Raw genomic sequence first — 19,262 nt, 5'->3', positions numbered from 1 at the left:
AGTAAAGCTTTTGTTGATGTTTGCAATGATTTGATGTATAAATTTAAATCACACAGTTTAGTTAAATTATCGATTGTGGCGACTTTACATAACTTAATTGTGTGTGTTTTTTATTTTGAAAAGTGTAAACCGGATGTTGTGTATGTTCCAGTATCCGGCTTCTGACAGCTGCTGCAGCCGTTTCAGTTATCAGCTGGCTTTAGTGCCTTTCGCTGTACTTTCCTGTAAGTTTGGTGGCGCTTTGAATTGCATGCGATTGTTGTCCAAACTATCAATAATTGTTTCGAACTGACCACTGTAGCATACAAACCTTCCATCTGTTTACGTCTCAATGGACACTGTTCAGGTAGGTGTGTTTGCTGTTTACCTCCATGAGGTTAGCTGTCAAAGGTTAGCATGTGACTAGAAAGATTTGGCTAGCAAGGGCAGGGCCAGCTAGCTTCTAAGGAACACGCAGGTGTTCTTAGCAGAGCTCTGTAAAAAATATGATTTTAAATATAATGTCCTTGTTTGTGTGTCATTTTCACAAGTTGTCAATTGTCCTCAGACTATGGCGTCTGGATTTTCTCTGGACCTGGGACCACTGAAAGAACCGCTTGGATTCATTCGTGTGCTAGAATGGGTATGTCAAGTGAACATATGAAATAGTTCTAAGTTGAAAATTGAAATATTGTTAATGTTAAGAGTGTTTTTGTATTTTTCAGTGTTACTTTGAGCAAGAGTACAAAAACCAGCAGACTTGCAAAATTGCGGTCGAAGCACTATACTGTACGTTGCTGGGAGCTATGCCAACTGCAATAAAATAGTTAATATAGTAATATATAATATAAATGTGTTGCTGGTTAGTTGGACATGCTCTAAATAGTAACATCAGGTAAGCCTTAGTTGGGTTGCCGGGAAGTGAAAAACACTTGCATTTCAGAAAACATATTAACATGGTGTGGTGTGGGAAATATTTTTTTTCAGACAACTATAAGAAGTTCCATAAAGTTTACATTTGTGCAATTCAACAAGTCTGAAAAGACGCACGGTGGCCTAGTGGTTAGCATGTTGGCCACACAGACAGGAGATCCAGTTTGGGCATCTCTGAGTGGAGTTTGTATGTTCTCCCCGTGCGTGGGTTTTCTTCGGGTACGCCTGTTTCTTCCCACATTCCAAAAATATGCATGTCAGGTTACATTTTCCATAGGTATGAAAGTGAGTGTGAATGTTTGCTTGTCTATATATGTACCCCGCCTCTCGCCCACAGTCAGCTGGGATAGGCCCGCGACCCCAGTGAGGACAAGCAGCATAGAAAATGGATGGCTGGAACATGTCTGAAAAGGAGCCTCCCACTTCCTTTATGTCTATTACCGATAATTCATTCACACCATCACTTTTACATGTTGACACCTACAACATTTCACTTGTTTAAATTGTTTCATTTACATTTGTTCACTGTTGCAGCTGTCAAGTCTTTTAGTTGTGTCTTTTATATCCTTGGAGTTGAGAGGCCATCTTTAATATCGTCTTTGACAACAAGTTTAATTTAATGTAGATTTTGCAGTTGGCACTACTGAATGCTTTGAATTTTCCCCTGCTTCCTTAAGTCGCGTGCTTTCTTGTCAATGTCAGCGTTGTGCTTTGTGTGACGCTTATTGATTTAGACGTTTGAACCTTTCACTTTGCTCTCAGCCCCAGCAGTGCCACCATATTGTTTTTGTTGATGGACTTTATGATGATGACAGGTGTGGCGCTTTTATTCCTGCCAGACATTGGAATGCATGTATCGATGTTGTTGCAGCTGCGCATAAGACCTGGGTGTAATGTGGAGCCCAGTCATAATCACATTGCTCATTCAAGAGTCAAGAATTTTATTGTCATATGCACAGTAAAACAGGTAGTTCTGCTATGCAATGAAATTCTTGTTCTTTTCATTGTCCCAGAAAAATGCGCGTACTGTTCCAAGTTATCACTGCTGCACATCAATTGTGATGATATGCAGTCCTGGTCATCATTTTGCTTCTTTAAAGGATCTACTTTATAAAACCTGGGAGCCCATCAATTTGGTAAAGTGATGCATTCTTGTGATTACATTTTTAATGTCGTCATGCTGTTTATCTATTTTGGTTGTTCAGCTCCTTTCTCATGTCGTTCAACATCACCATTATCTTCTGTATTGTGCCTGCTTCCCGGCTCCTGACGCCTTTTTTGTGGTCATTTTGAACATTGGTGATCAACACTGTTGAAGTTTGGACGTTAGCAACTATTAGCTTGTCTTGGTAGCAGTTGTCGACACTCCACTTAAAGGGATAGTTTGGATTTTGTTTTTTGTAGTGTATCAACAGCGACTCACCCCCCACTTGGTCGGACTTTGGTGATGAAGAACGTAGTTCCAGGTAGTCGCTAGGGTTTCACAAGTAAGGCATTTGGCTTCTCAAAACAATAAGCGTTCAAAAGTGTCATACATTTGCATGCGTCTTTGTCACGCAAGAACGGAGAGGCGACAGTGCGCAGGGATATGGCGGGAGACAAATATTGTGGTCGACATCCGTGGGCGGGAAAAATGCCAAAATAGTCCAAAACTTAAAGATGCGGGCAGCGCTCTTTTCAGGAAGTGACATTTCAGAGAACACATTAACAAAAGCCGAAATAAATTACAATCATGCAAACCAGAAAGGGAATTGGCAGGAATGGAGGCTGTTAATGGTGCGTGCCGTTGAAATAATTCCACTCTAAACGAGGGAGTGTGCATGGTGTGTTGAATAAAGACATGGAATAGTCGAAAACAAGGTGATCAAACAGCTGTGAACGTGTGTCTTCCACGTCAGACATAATGAATGTAGCAGAGGAAAACGGCGCTTGTAACGTGGCTGGCTGTGTTCTTACGCCAAGTCCGTCTGCATGAATGCGCATTTGTATTAGTCTGTCATCGTTTAGCTGTGATTATTTTCGTCTTTTGTTGACGTGTTTTCTGAAACGTTGATTTGTTTCGAGTTTTCCAAGTTTGTATTGTGAAATGCAAAAGTGTTAATTGCTGTGCGCTTCTCGGCCACCGTGCCTAAGGGTGCATTCACACCAGGATAACACGGAGGACTTGGTTGGACTGGAACGGGAAATCTGTAGATAAAAAAAACTTATGGCTTGAGGAATGGTCTGGCCCTGCTAATATTGGAAGTGTATTATGTTTCTGATGCAGATGGCAGTGCTATGTCTTTGCTGCACTGCCCAGTGAAGGGTGTTGGCTTGCGGCACAAGCACTTGCTTTTAGAATTTTCATTCCACAAAAAACATTTTTTTCCCTGTTATAATTGTACACTTCTGCGCCATAGTTCCCCCCCATATTGTGATTTACACGATAAATATTAGCCGTACATTTATTTGATCAACATATTTACATACCTTGACCATGAAAACATACCATTAGCAATTGAAATCATAATGATATCAATATTAGTTCAGTAGTTATTCACAAAAATGGCATTTTCCATGATGGCGGTTTTCTTTTGGATCTACAGTAGCTCCATAGCTTTTGAAGATACAACAATCCGTTGGCCGTTAACGTCATTTGTTGTCTTCCCACGTTGAAAATTCCAAAGGTCCCCTATTTTCTTTTTATATTCGGGATCGTAGTATCCGGAATTATTCCATTATCTGGATCAGTCTGATATTTTGTAGAACCTGTTGGAAACTTGTCGTGTACTTTTTTTTTTAATTAAAAAAAATTTTTTTTACAAGTGCTCTGACCATTTTTTTTGTGGCCTTGTGCGCAGAAATGCCCAAAACGGTCCTATCTCGCAATGTGAAACAATCCTTTAAAAAAAAGTTCCTGGATCCAGACGGTGATCCGGATGACGCCCAAGATGTAACCAGTTTCTCCATATCTTGTTTCCGACAGTTCCTGAAAATTTCATCCAAATCCATTCAGAACTTTTCAAGTTATTATTAACAGATAAATGCTGGCATAACCTCCTTGGCGTAGCTTATTATATGTCTGTATAAGATACAATGAAGTATATTATTTATTGTATCCCACCGGTGGATATTATCTATGCGTAGCCATCCATCCACAATGGCCATGTCACAGTTTTGTTTGGATTACTGTAGTTGGATACAGTACAGTTGTACTCTACTGCACATACATCATGCAGAGTTTATATCAGTTTATGAGACAGTGCCTCACCTGCCCTTCCCTGACAGCACGTCACTGGGGAAGAACACGGAGACCTGTAATGATTAACTACACACCACTGAGCGACAATTACGGGCCGAATTCAGAGGTAAAAGGGGTTGTAAATCATGTCAGATAGTGAATGAAAGGCAAATGAAATCAATCTGAAATGTCTACATAGAATATGTAAAGAGCTGTTGTTTGTGCTTTAAAACAGAAGAGGAGGTCCTACGTCATTTACAGTAGAGTCTGTTTAGATGGTCGGCCACTAAGGCAAATTACTTTTAACTTTTATAGCACTGCATAACATAGTGAGGACTTACTACATGTAGATCATCACTCAAGATGGCTGCAGTGTGAGCTGCTCCAATAATACACCCTGTTAGCTTTTTCCTTGTAAAGGCTGAAGACCAAAGGTCTTTTATGCCCTTAAGAATAGCTTAGCTGCGGAGCTGTCTTATTTACTTGTATGCCTTCACTTCATTTGATTGTTTGCCCTTAATGAAAGAGCTACTAAGTGGTACAGAAAATGTGCGGGCGCTTCATTTTCTTGGACCAGTAGGAAACTTTTGCAGAACTCTTATCCGGAGTTGGCCACTACTAGCGTTCACATGTCTTGAGTTGGAGCTAAACACGGTGAAAATGGAATGCAAAACATTAGAATGTTAACTTAATATTGGGATGTACAGTGGTGCCTTGACTCGCCAGTTTAATTCGTTCCCTGACCGAGCTCACAAATCAGATTACTCATGTCAGTTTTCAGTTCAGTTTTCTCGATTCAAATTAAGTGAAATGCCATTCATCCGTTCCGGCCCCCGAAAAGAAACATTTTTGTGATTAAGAAAAACGTACTTCTAAATAGGGCTGCAACTAATGATTAGTTTTTTTTAGTCAGTTAATCTGAAGCTTATTTTGAATAATCGAGTAGTCGGCTAGGTCGTAGACCAGAGGTCTGCAACCCGCGGCTCTTATCCTTCTGCTGTGGCGCCAGCTGGTTTATGCTTTTGTTTAGTCACTACGCCGTCTCTTCTGACGCCGCCATGAGCCTGTGTTGGAGTTGAGTGTGTGCCGTGTGCAATTCTCCGCCGAAGTGCTGGAGGCAGTGCTTTCTGGTGGGTCAACTCTGTGAGAAACCATGCTGCTGGCCCAACCAGTTATTAGGTTTAGGGGGCAATCACTTTTTCACACAGGGCCGTGTAGTTTTGGATTTTAGTAATAGTTTAATTGAAATAGTTTCATTGAAAAAGTGCATTTTGTGTTCAGTTGTTACATTTGTTTGATGATCTGAAACATTTACAATAAGTGTGACAAACATGCAAAAAAATAAGAAGGGGCCAAACACTTTTTCACACCACTCTATGTAAAACCATAAAACGTTGGCAGATGTTACGGCGTTCACTGCGGCATTCACTGCATCAACGGCAGCTATCTCAAGTTGGCTTGTAACCTGCATTTTAGCTTGCAACTCAAAGCCAAAAATGGGCCAAGAGACAGCTCATATTTAGAAAAACGCGTCAGCTGGGACACCCACAAGTCAAGGCACCACAGGACAAAACAGTGATCAAAGGTGTGACATTCGACTAAGGCTATGTCGACACCAGTCATTTTTGATTCGGTCTGTTGGCTCTGCAAGTGCGAGTTGTCAAATGTCAACGCTGCCGTTTGAAGCGTGGTGGGCATCAAACGGGTGTCAGTCTGCTTGCGAGTCAACTCTGTTGCCTTGAGAACACTGCATGGACCAGAGAGAGAGAGACCAATGTTAAAATGACACCAAAATGCAAAGCGAAAGTGCCAATACCTTACCTATTTACTTGATTTACATGTTTTACACTCGGCATAAGCAAACTACACCAAGTGTGCGCACCATCTGCTATGTCAGTCAGTGAATTGTTGTATATTGTGTTGTTTTAATTTTAAAAAATGCAATTTTCATATCTAGTAGATAACAGAAGCACTGGAGAAAGTTTTTTTTTTTTTCCCTTTTAGATCACCTTTCAATTGATGTCATTTCAAGGCTCAACATGGCTTAAATTGTGTCAAATTGTATAATCTACTGTATTTTAGGGATCTGTTTACGCAAACCCATTTTAAAATAAAACCTGGGGTGTTTTGTCCATTCCTGGATAAGACAATGACATTTTTGTGAGTCAAAGTACAAACTTTGAAAAATGTGTGGCAGTTGAAGGTTCTTTCTCAGTGAAATGTAATTCTTGTGACTTTTTTCAATTTACTTTCTGTTTTCTGTTTTAGCTACAATATAACCATTCACCCCCGAATCAAAACATCATCCAGGAACCAGGAAGTGCCTTGCTAACGTGTGGACAGAACAAACACAATTACAATGATAATGGTTCAGCCTAAGCAGAGGTCTGTGCTCTGCCCAGTTTGACATCATATACCCTAAAGTAATCCCTTGTTTATTGCGGTTAATACCTCCAGACCCAACCGTGATAAGTGAATTTCCACGAAGTAGGATTTCTTATTTATAAATGGAATACTTTTGTCGTTGGAGCATAGGAAACCTGTATATGATCCTCTAAATGTGTTTTGTAACATTAAGAGCCCTCTAGTCATGCAATAACACCCCTATAGTTACCTTCACACACATATTACCCAATATAGTAGATTGAATCATAGTAAATAATCTATTTAGGGCATAAATAAGATTTGTGATGTGTGTGCAGCTGTTAATGTGTTGCGACAGAGGCAGACACGGAACGATTCAGAGTTGATTTTCAGCTTGGCTTGCGTTATGGCTGCAACAGTAGCCCATGTTTTTATTAGGGATTTTTATGAGGAATTATTGTACCTCTTGTGAGGTAATTCAAGCCAGCAATAAAAGCCTGTTGTTATGGCGATCAAGTCTGGTGCTTGTGTGTCTCATCAAACATTACAGTAACATTACTGACACTTAGTGACTAGTGTAGAATACTACGTCTTTGAATGCATCTTCTGAATGCCTTATGCAGTTCTCCCTTGCTACATGGCGGTTCGAACATCGCTCCCACACGCTATTGCTTTTTTTTCCAAAATAATTAATAAATGATAAATTATAGTTTGGTGTTTGGCTATGGACTATTATTTGTCAGAAATCTTGAAAGACAAGTTATATGTAGTATTCTGGTTTACGAGGCATCAGTAATGTTACAACGATGAGACATGACACTACATTACCTTACCCTCACACTGCATGGAGTCAGCCATGACATGTCCGACACGATAGAGTGGAAAAAAGTCCTCCTCCCATTTTGTGTGGAAGTGGTACGTTTTTGGCATCTTGCTTTGTCCTTCTTCACTCCGTTTGAAACACTTTAAGTTTAGAATGAGTAAATTGGAGAGGTTCACTAGTGAGCCCTGTAGCTTGCTATGCTAGCAGCAGCCATCTGTTAGGTCCCTGCAGTGATCCCATAGCCTGCTTGCGCATCGTGGCACTTAAAGTTGCATGACATATTCAATTTGCGGCTAACAATGGTCCAACACTCTCCTGTTCCCCGCCAGGGTAGAAGAGAACCAGCATTTAGAATGTCCTTCTATAGGCCACAATCCCTGAATGTCAAAACAGGCCTGTGTGCCACCACTTGTAAACATGGATTCAAGCCAGTAACTGCAGTTTTATAGGGTGGGGGGGGGATTTCTAACTAATTTTGCTATCATGACATATTGGGTAGAAAAGGTTGTATGGAATGCTTCAGCCTGATTGCGGAAGGCTGAGTGAGACACAGTACTTGCACAGTGAATCCCCGCCCTGGCTACAGAGTTTATTTGGGGTGCTGGTGGGGTGGGTCCGACAAGGCTGAGATGAAAGCTGAGAAATCGTTTGCAGTTCCAGAGATAGTTGAAAGTTGAAACTCATTCCTGAAAATCCACACAAAGCTGGACACTCATGAAATGCTGCACGGTTCAACTACACACTTCAGGCTATTCGTTCATGTCTTCCCTCTTGGCAGTAGTACAGAAGCAGGGGTGTAACAGTATGCCATCACCACAGCGTGGCACGTACCTCAGTTGTAAGCTCACAGTTGGGTTCATTTTGGGTACAGTAAGGAAAGAAAATGCAAAACATAAAACGGCTTAGCTTCTGTGTAAACAGTGTCATGGTTTTAAAAGGAAACATAAAAAAACCCCTGCAACATTCTCCAATAAAAAACATTCTGAAATGAACAAAATAATAAATAATATAGAGCACTTTACAAGGTTTCTTCCTAGTCAAGTGCAATAGTAGGAGGTTGAACAGTGTGAATTCTTATTTTAGTTTTAGTGTAACCCGCCTGCTTTACACTGCCCACGGTGGGGCCAGAAGGCCGGGCTGTCGACCCAGTGTTCAGCACAGCTCTTAAGGCCGAGTGATTGAGGTTTACCAGCGTGCACTTGCGCAGCTGCACTGGCTGGCATTTGTTATACTCATCCCCTCAAACCTCACTTCCATCCGGGTCACGGCAACAATGTAACCCGCCTGCTTCACACTGCCTGTGCCGGGCTGGAACACGAGACCTTCGGAATGGGAGACGAGAGCGCTGACCGTTGGGTCAAAAGCCTGGACTGTTGACCCAGAGTTCAGCGCAGCTCTTAAGGCCAAGGGAGTGAGGTTTACCGACATACACTTGCGCAGCTGCACTGGCTGGCATCTGTTACACTAGCAAAGAACCTTGCTGACTGAAATGCAACATTAATAGTTTCAGCTTCTAACCCCGTTCACCCCCAACAATGGCAGCGCACTGCTTTTACGAATTTCACCAGGAAGGCAAAGCGGCTTCTCCTTGGCACTGTCGCAAGCCATGACTCCCAGTGGCCAAAGGCTGAACTGTACAGTCGTCTCTCGTTTACTGCAGTTAAGTGAATTGCCGCCAAGTAGGATGCAATACTAGTAAATGTAATATTTTCATAGTTATGGCTTAGAAAACCTGCTTACAGTCTTCTAAATATGGTTTTTAACATCATTAGAGCCCTCCAAGATATAAATAACACCCACAGAGTCACCTTTACATTTGTATTACCCAATATAGTAGCTCTAATCAGAGAAAATGAGACAGTAGCATAAATAAGATACATGTAGACAGGTGTGTGCCTTTCCAAATCATGTCCATTCAACTGAATTTACCATAAGTGGACTCCAGTTAAGCTGTTGAAACATCTCAAGGATGATCAGTGGAAACACTTGAGCTCAATTATGAGCTTCAAAGGCTGTGAATACTTATGTACATGTGATTTTCAAAAAATGTTTTTACACATTGTCGTTATGGGGTGGTGGTGTGTAGAATATCTGAGGATTTTTTTTTTTTTTTTTTTTTTTTTTTTTTTTTTTTTTTACTAATGGCAGGAGTTGTTTTTTTTCCCTAATAATAGGCCGTATTCAACCATGAAACAGCGATCATTTATTCATTTTTTAAAAAACGTGGTAGTGTGAGGCACCAATGTTCGAACCGCGATGTAGCGAGGGAAGACTATTTGTGTAGATGCATGACGCCATAAACCCACCCTGTCCCTTGGGATGCACCGATTGACATTTTTTCATTCCGGAGCCGATCCCGATACCTGAATTTGCACATATGCCGATACTGATAGGATTCCGAAAACATACTTGCTTTAATATCATCATTATTATTATCATTATTTTTGATTTTATATGAGGCCAGAGCCCAGTATGATATGGACAAACGTATGCATGTATGTCCCAAAAGGCAAGTTGAGGTAAGCATAAGGTCAGAAAAACAGGAAATCCTGTTAAAAGGAAAAATCCCATCCTGAAAACAAATATGCAAGGGTTTCAAATTGACTGTCAAATCCAAGACAGATAGACATAAAGGGTAAACTTCTCTAACGCTGCCCCTCTCCAAACAATTTTTCTGTGTGGCTCACCGTTGTCACTCTGCCATACATACACCCTTCTTCTAATGCCTGGAATCTTTTTATTTTATTTTTAACTTGTTTGGTTTGGCTACCATCATCCTGCCTTCCAGTTGAAGAGTCCAGTTGCAGAGAAGATGCCCCTACTACTGCCACCTGTTGCTCAAATGAAATGTTGAAATGAAACGCAAAATGCAATGGTTATGTTTGCTTCTGTAGATATGCAACATGGCCACAGTGAATCATTGTGCTGGCACCATCCTTTTTCAGCTCTATATTGAATTTTTCTTCCACTCGAACAGGGTCTTTATTCAAGGTGAAGCTTGATATGAACAATTCAGATATTGGCACAAATTGTCTCAGTCAAGAAAAGTTGCAAGCAATTTTTATTCTTTTATTACAGAAGGTTCTGTACTATACAGTACATGTACTGTATGTCTGGCAATAGTGAGAGCTTTCGTTGTGAAATCATATTCTTTACTGTGTTGTATAATGATTAAACTACCAGAATAGTGAATAGAACTACCCGTGTAGCTTAGCTGTCTTTCTCTGATTGTCTCAGAGAAGGCTGGCAGACTTATAAGCTATCTGCCCGTGTGTGGGATAGTTATTTTTCTGCACAGCTAATGTCAAAGGTTAGAGGAAATTATGTGGAATCTCTTGTGCTTGCCTTTTTCTGTGCTCTGTCAGCATTGTTGAAGCTCTCGCTTTTCCTACCCTGAAGAAGGCATTTTGCTGAGGTGGAATGTTATGCATTCATTATATACTGTACGTTCATTTATTCTATACATTCTATATCGGCGTACACAGTTATGTAAATAAAGTATATGCAGCCGTCTGTTGCCCATCGCGACGCCCTCGCTTTCTTGCGGTGTTTCAAAAATGTATAAATGACAAATTTTACGTATTCCTTGCCTAAATTAAGCATTTTCAATCATAAAAATGACTGAACTAAAATACGAATACAGTTTAAGGGTTTAGAGGATGTTGGTGAACTGTAGTCTACACAGGCCACAAGGTGTCACTAGTAATAGACACACCAGACTTGAGCGCTGTCACCAACATTTACAGTATCTCACAATGGGCACAATAATAACGAATAATAATAATCACCATCATCATCATCACAACAACACAGGGTACTGTTGTGGCCGCACTCCAGCTAAAACTCAACTATCCCCGACATCACTTCTGGCCACATGTCTGGAAAACATTTATTGAAACATACACGAGCATGAGTCTTATTTATGTCTTAAATGGCCTATTTTCTCTGATTATATCTACTATACTGGGTATTATGAGTGTAAAGGTGACTATAGGGATGTTTACTCATGTCTGGAGGGCTCTAATAATGGAAAAACCTAAACAGGCTTTCTATGCTCTAACTACGAGAATATGTGATTTGTAAATATTTTTTTTATAAAAAAGTTTTTTTTATCGCGGTCTAGCATGGAACCAATTAACCGCAATTAACTAGGGACGACTGTTGACTCACACCATTTCGCGCTTTGAATTTAGCGATTTCGCTCTATCCCGGTTTTTCAAGAATATATGAATTAATAAATCAAGCTGTTTCATGGATGAATACAGCTTATTATTTGTAAGAAAATATGTGTATTTAAACAAATGTTACGTAGTTTTTGTCTAAATTAAGTATTTTCAAGCATAAAATTGAGATGTATTATTCTACACTAGTCAAGTGTCGGACTTCACTTCCTGTGTGCCTCTTTCAGGTCCCCCTTGGAACACATTTGTTGTAACACAGACAAGCATGTGTCTTCTTTATGTATTAAATGGCTTTATTTACTCGTACTTTGGGTGTGATGGGTGTAAAGGTGACTATAGAGATGTTATTTCATGTCTAGAGGGCTCTAATAATGTTAATAACAATATTTAGAAGATCGCAAACAGGTTTTCTATTCTTTTACTACGAGAATATCCTTTTTATAAATAAGTAATCCTATTTCGTGGAAATTCACTCATCACCGTCCATGGCGGCCCACCACAGATAAATGAATGTCTGGAGAAACCCTGCCTTTCCCTTTTACCTCGTTTCTTTGAGAGTAACGTCTCTATCTGCCTCCACTGTCGAGCTGGGTAGCAATGCACTGATGGCGATAAAATCTGCATGTAACTACGTATTTGTCAGACACAAGATGCTACATTCGCTGTATTCCACCAGCATCTTCTTCAGTGCGACCAACCCGCCCATTTGATTTGCCCAAGACCTCATGTGTTCCCATGATCATGGAGGGAACGGGGGTCTTGTAGTTTCTTCTCCTCTCGTGCACATTTTCATTCTTATCATGAAAGTTCATCCTCACACATTTCTCTTGCAGGTTTTCACCATTTTTGCCTTCGCTACCGCTGGAGGCTACTCGGGGACAACTCACTTCACAGTCAAATGCCCCGGATCTGAGGACTCAATCGAAGTGAAGCCTGTGTTTGGATACCCATTCAGGTAGAAAACTGAAGGGCTAAGTTGTGTCGTCAAGTGTTGGGTTATTAGTGTTCGGCCATTATTAAGTCAATACATTTGCTTGAAATCAACATTACAATCAAGTCAGTTAAAGCAACATTTGGATTTCAAGACATACACACATGAGCCACAGCCAAACAAACAAAGAGACATTTTTAATAGAGATGCACAGTATCTTTTTTTTTTTTTTTTTCAAACCGAAACGTAGACCGATAACTTTCCGCTTCTCAAGACCGATATGGTACCGATACATATCTATATATATCTACTTCTTTTATTTAGATTTAACTGTAGTTTATACACACCTGGAGGTAAGAAGGACTCAAACTAATTTGGATTTGACCAACTGTACCTGTTGATTTGTCCTAATCAAATGTCACGACATTACTGCTACCACATCACTACTATCGGGAGAACCAGAGTATAGAGCGGGGGGAGCCACCTGCTGTGGCCCAGCAAGGTGCACCATCCTTGGACACATGCTCCGAGCAGCCGGTGTACGTACCACTACGGAGGTCAGGAGAACCGAAGCATAGAGAGGGAGGAGCCACCTGGCGTGGCCCAGCAAGATGCACTGTACTTGGGCGCACACTGCGAGCAGCCGGTGTGACGCCACGTAGGTCTCTGGCAAACCTTTTTGAACTTTTCAAACACCGTGGCTGCTGGCGTTTCAGGTGGCTGATAAGGTTTTTTGTGTGCTCAATGTTTTTGTTTTTTTTCCCCTCATCGCGGAGCATTTGATTCAACTACCACGCAAAATGTCTTTGTCAGAAAGTGAATGTTTGTTTACAAGTGATCTCAGGCGACAGGCCGAGCTGATGTTATGACAGGCCGTTAACGTCACAGGCACTAGGGAAAAGGAGCACTTGATTTGCTCGGCCACACAGTACAGGTAATCTAACCTCATTGGAGCATTTTTTTTTTAATTATTGGTTATCGGATCTATGTTTAATGTTGGATTTCTCTGATTGATGTCACGATTCCCTCATTTCAGCCCAATAATTCTTGTGCACCTCTAGTTTTTAACTTGCACTAATGAACCCATAAACTGCTTTTTTCCCCCCCACCTGTGCTTGGAATGGCACTATTGCATTCATTAGGATAGCTGATACATTAAGTAAAGAAAATATCATAGCCCCACATTCCGATTTGTTGCAAGTCAATCCTGAAACTCAAGCATTTTGTGTGCAAGCAACATCAAATCTCACTTGGGTCAATGTTTCTATGTCCTGTCCTTGCTTTCCTGGAACAAACCTAAGAAGTAAGCCAGGTGAGGACTTTATTTTATGAGCTCATAAATCATGACTGCGGGATGCTGGGCTGACTTGTCTTTTGTCTTTTACTGTCCCGTTTAGGTTGGCGGCATACCCGTACAAGATGCCTTTGTGCGACAGCACCACATTCAATGAGACCTACCTACAGGGCGACTTCTCCTCCTCGGCAGAGTTCTTTGTGTGTGTGGGTGTTTTTGGTTTCCTGTACTGCACTGCCACGCTCATTCTGTACTTGGGCTACCAGAGTGCCTATCGCCAGACCACTCGCGGACCTTTCATAGTGAGTATTATTTGGATACACAACGGCAACCATTTTTTCACTCTGGTTTTAAGGACTTCTTGACTGTCCAAATTCTTCATTATATTAACTTGTAATTAATCATTTTAGTTTCTAGCAATTAAAAGTTTTAATACACCTATCAACATGAGACTGGATAATATGTTTGCTTTATGCAATTTTTTGTTTATTAAACATTGTTTTTTTTTTTTAAACAGCTCAACACAAAATGGATCTCAATGTATAAAATAACAAACACAATGTACAACAAGTAGACATTGGTATGGTAAACTGATCATCACTCAAATATTATTCCCTTCAAGCAAATAATCTCACAAAATATAATTGTGACCAACATTACAATTGCAGTATCTTTATAACGTCCAGAACAGCAATTTGTGACAAATTAGTTATTACTATTGATTATTGACAATGACGGCCAGCACAGTGGACTTCCTGTAAATGACTGGTCAAATGCTCCAACTGTAGCAAAATGTTGTACTGCTTGGTTTACATGATATTTATTTTATTGTGCAGAAAAACTAGAAAATCAATTTGAAAAATGGAATGGAAAAGTGATCCTACTTGCAGCAAAAACCCGAGCGAATAGGCTTAGGAAAGTGCTTGGTAAAAACTGACCAACCAGCCAACCACTTGGCTCCTGCACCTTCCACATTAAGTCAGGTGTAAAATTTATGTTTTACAATGTAGGCCCCGATTGGACAGGTAGAAATCCTTATACATTTTTACAAAAATGTATAAGGAATGCAACCATGTTCTTTGCTTTCAATTAGGATCTGGTGGTGACCGCTGCCTTCGCCTTCCTGTGGCTTGTGTCCTCTTCAGCCTGGGGCAAAGGCCTGACTGATGTCAAGTGGGCCACCAACCCCGAACACCTGGTAGAGAATTGTGGAAACTGCCATCCAGGAGAGTTTCCTTCCATGGGACGCCTAAATGCCTCAGTGGTACGTCCATTTCAGCTTGAAAGAAAATGGCACTTAAAAAAAAAAAAAAAAAAAAAAAAAAAGTTGCCCATCATTTACAATCCTTATGTGAGACATGAACACACGTCTTTTTTCTTTTCTCTGCGTTCCAAAGATGTAAAAAAAAGCTAAAACATTTTTAAAATTAATGCACATAATGGGACACACCTATTCCGCCTAGAAAGCCTGCTATTAAACACCTCCAAAAACCTCCAACAAGTTTTTATGGTTTTATATCCATGCTGTGACTTTGCAGTAACAGGTACATTCATGATAACATGTAATACTTTCATTTAATTTTGTCGTATTTTGGACACTTTAAGCATCACCGTAACTTCCTTCCTGAGCGCATTGATTTCACATAGCAACGTAGAAAGGAACGCTACACCTAGCGTTAACTTTTCCAAACTCAAAAACACAGCGGCAGTGGTGGCAGCTCAATATGTAGCGTTACCTTTTGCAAGTGGCCTGAGGCGCTGTGAGCGAGTGCGTGGTGAATAAGTAAATAAATATTAGATCACACAGCAAAATGCATAGAGGTCACCTTGGTTGCACACATCTCCTTTCTTCTGGTCCTTTGTGTCTGTATTTGTTTTTCTTTTCTTTTTTTTAGTTTTTATTTGAAATGATGTCAAAATGTAAATGGAATTTTTTAGTATTTTATTTTAGTATGTATTTTTGTTGTTGCTTTGTATATACCATATAATAGCGTGACCAATTACAATAAATGGACTTTTGGAAATTAGTATTAGAGTACCCCTGTTGGATATTGTGCTCAATATTAATTAATACCAACAAACAGAAACTCTCCTAAAAGCAAGGCACACAATGATTAACAAAGTCATCTTTGCTTTTAAGGAAATCTATAATACGTGCTCTTGTGACTCACTGTTTATTTCTTTCCACAGATTTTTGGCTTTTTAAATGTGATTCTTTGGGCGGGTAACTGCTGGTTCATTTACAAGGAGACGTCCTTCCACAAAGACCCCAGCCCACCAGCCACTATGGAGGAAGGAGGGGCCCCGGGGCCCTAAGCTTCTCAAGCATGTCTCTGTAACAGTGATAGTAATAATAATAATAATTATTATTATTATTATATTGTCTCTGTACACAAAGCAGAAATACTCTGCCCAACACTGGTTCTACAAAAAGGAAGATTTCAGTTTAATATTGCTCTCATTTGACACATAGCCTTTTTTATTCTTACTAACGAGGCGTCATTTTCTTATGTCTTTCAGCCATGCTTCAGCTGTTATCCTAAAAGGCGTACATACCATGTACAATTACAATTGGTGTGTATGTAGGATTTGTTGGGTGCTGATAAAACAGCAGGGCCCATTTGCTTCAGCATTGCTTGACTGTTTCCCATAAGGAAAACAAAATGAAGTTGATATACTGTGTTTGGGTGTTTTGTTAAATTGTTTTCCACTCCTGTGGTGTGGGTTGTTTTGAGTCAGTGCAAACGCTTCATTTGGTGACTAAAATAGTGTGTATGCATGTATTAATCTTTTTTTTCCAGTAATAAGGAGTATTATGCAAAAAGTAGAAGGTAATATGCAAAAATAGCAAATAACCAAACAAAGTTAAAAGCACTCCTGGTTGTTTTTACAAATGTACTAATTCACATGAAACTAATGAAGCCGACCTCTGTCTTTCAAGGACAACATGCAGAAAGAAACCACCCATGTGCTAGAACTCAATCTGCATGACGACAGACTACTTTACCTGCTTCCTGCCAAAGTCCTAGGCTATGATGTGATGTTTTCTCAACCAGGTCTTGGCTGTATAATAGAACTACTGACTTCTTGCTTTCTTGCGTAAATGAATTGGAGCTTCAAAGCAGCTAATCATAAGATGTCCCCAGCAGCCACGCTGCCCGCACTCAACTGATAGACAAGTTGTTGGTGACTTTTTCTTTTTTACACTTTTTCCGCCTTCAAGTTGAAATACTAGTTGCATACTGTATGTCCTGCTTCCATCAGGAACGAGGCCTGCTGTATTTTGTACCACAGATTACATCTTTTTTACATTACAGTTTTACATTTATTTCCTCAACACTAATATTCAATGTGTAGCCGTATTTATGCTTGCCACTTTTATTTTCATTCGAAAGCCAACATTGGGTTTCTGTTTGCATTTCCATCTCGCCATTGGAAACAAGATCAGAGTGCAGCTTCTCGTTGAGTATTATTTCTGTCGCATTGATTAATGTGGTGTTCAGGTAGTTATGCCGCTGCATTGCTGTCGGCTTGGTTGATTGATTATAAGTTAATAGACGTGGCATAATATGTTAAGCATAATTTCATTCTGTGTGGGTCTGGGACGCAAATGTTACATGATTGACTACACTACAGCGTGAGAACTAATGATTTGATCCCCTGCTGATTTTTTTTAATGGTAAATTTTTATTTCAACAGAGCAAGACAGATGATAAAAAATGGTGGGTGGGGAAAAAAACACTAAACGTTTAAAATTAATTTGTATTTAATTGAGTGTAGCAAGTATTTGATTCCAGTGCAAACTGTGACAGTACCAGATTTTGGTCAGAGAAACAACCCCATAGCAGAATGTTTCCACCTCCATGTGTGACTTTGTTGGGGCGATATTCATCATTTCCCTGCCTCCAAACATGTCCAGTACCCTAAGAACTCAATTTTGGTCTTGTGATCACATTCTCCTAAGACTTGTCTGAGTCATTCCGGTGGTTGTCAAACTTCAGACGGGCTTGTACATGTCTCTTCTTCATCCGGGGCCCCTGCAGGCGCTGCAGAATCTCAATCCATTACAGCACAGTGTGTTACTAAGGCCTTTCTTGGTGACTGTGCTCCCAACTCCCTTGACATCACTAACCAGCTCCTCCCTTGTAATTCTGTGTCTGTCCACATAATGACTTGAGATTGTGAGCGCTTTTTTTAATGTGGGTGTTTCATGGACATGACGCGGGGTGCTAAACTCGTGCCACGGAGGGCCGAGACACTGCAGGTGATTTGAATGATCAACGCTTCCTTCAGCTTGAGGGAAGACGCTCATCAATTAAATCACCTGCTGAAGAGAGAAAACCTGCAGTGTCTCTTCCCTCTATGGACACATGTGCCATAGCCAGTCTGTGGGGATCAATACTTCCTTCACTTCATCAAATACAAATGCTTTTATAACCTTTATTTGATTTATTTGATTGTTTAAGAGTCATGGACTGTTCATGTCAATGTATGCGTAGCTAACAGCAGGATCTGATCATTATCGTGTAGCAATATGGGAACCGTTTACTGTACAATGTTCTGATTCTGTACTTGTTGTAGCGAGAATGTGAAAATACAAAAAGCAAAACAGGAGCAGGAGAAAAAAATGTAACAGTCAAAATGTGTGCATCCTTGTGCGGCTCAACAATCCGACCACGTCCATAGAACTTTTTTTGCCTTGGCCCCTGTGAATGTCTTGACACAGACTTGCAAGACAGAATTTAATGCAGATTTTGACATTGTAAGGCTGTTGTCTTCAACTTTTCATCAACTGATGAATGTCCTGTTTCATTTTAAGTGTAGTTTTCAATAAATTACTGTCTTTATTTATTTTCTCTTGCTCCTGTTTATTCTTTTTTGTATTTTGATGCGTATTTACAGTGTGGTTAAAACTGACTGCTGAAAAAAAAATCTGCCCCCTGTTTCATTGCAACCCTTGGTGATTTATTTTTCAGATTTTTTTAAGTGTTTCCTGTGCTGAGAAAAAATCTTTTTGGGAGGTCTGTTTGAATATGAAAGTGCCACTGGGGGAAAAGTGTCAAGATAACAATATATGCGGTATATTAAAAATCATGGACTACATCAGTTAATTTGAAATCTATGCTAAAGCTTGTTAGTGAAGTAAAATGTACTTATTTGGATTTGTACTTGTTTATTCATGAGTAGTCCACGCTTCAGATCCACCAATACTGCATGTTTAAGAAGATGTTTGTTGCTTAAGCACTTAAAAGGATTAAGAAGGGCAAAGTGGTGTTCACACGTAGTAGATCACCATGTAAGCACACTTGGGTGAATGCTTTCTTGATGTCACAAAATAACAAATAAATTTGAATGCGCATGCTTCAAATTATTTTGAGCGAAGGTTTTTATTCCACAATCATCCAAATCCAACATCCTTGAAGGCCCAATGCTGCTGTGCTTTTGAGTATAATGGGGCATGTGTTGCATTGACTGTTAAAACGACATACTTGCACATACTTGAAGACTGAGCAACGGTAATGAAGTATGAGGGTAAT

At 40.1% G+C, this 19,262-nt stretch overlaps 1 protein-coding gene across 1 annotated transcript; it reads left to right on the top strand.

Moving 5' to 3' along the window:
• The first annotated feature begins 140 nt into the window (after window positions 1-140).
• sypl2a (synaptophysin-like 2a) lies at window positions 141-19,096 on the top strand. The gene is made up of 7 exons (XM_054785279.1): window positions 141-224; window positions 302-346; window positions 548-622; window positions 12,334-12,455; window positions 13,829-14,027; window positions 14,819-14,989; window positions 15,916-19,096. The coding sequence occupies exons 2-7, from the start codon at window positions 332-334 to the stop codon at window positions 16,039-16,041; spliced, it is 708 nt and encodes a 235-aa protein (XP_054641254.1). The 5' UTR covers window positions 141-224; window positions 302-331; the 3' UTR covers window positions 16,042-19,096.
• The last annotated feature ends 166 nt before the right edge of the window (window positions 19,097-19,262 follow it).

Source organism: Dunckerocampus dactyliophorus, chromosome 8 (assembly GCF_027744805.1).
Source record: "Dunckerocampus dactyliophorus isolate RoL2022-P2 chromosome 8, RoL_Ddac_1.1, whole genome shotgun sequence".
NCBI classification, from domain to species: domain Eukaryota; kingdom Metazoa; phylum Chordata; class Actinopteri; order Syngnathiformes; family Syngnathidae; genus Dunckerocampus; species Dunckerocampus dactyliophorus.
Note: the sequence above shows the minus strand (reverse complement) of the source record. Positions and strands in the feature narration are given on the sequence as shown.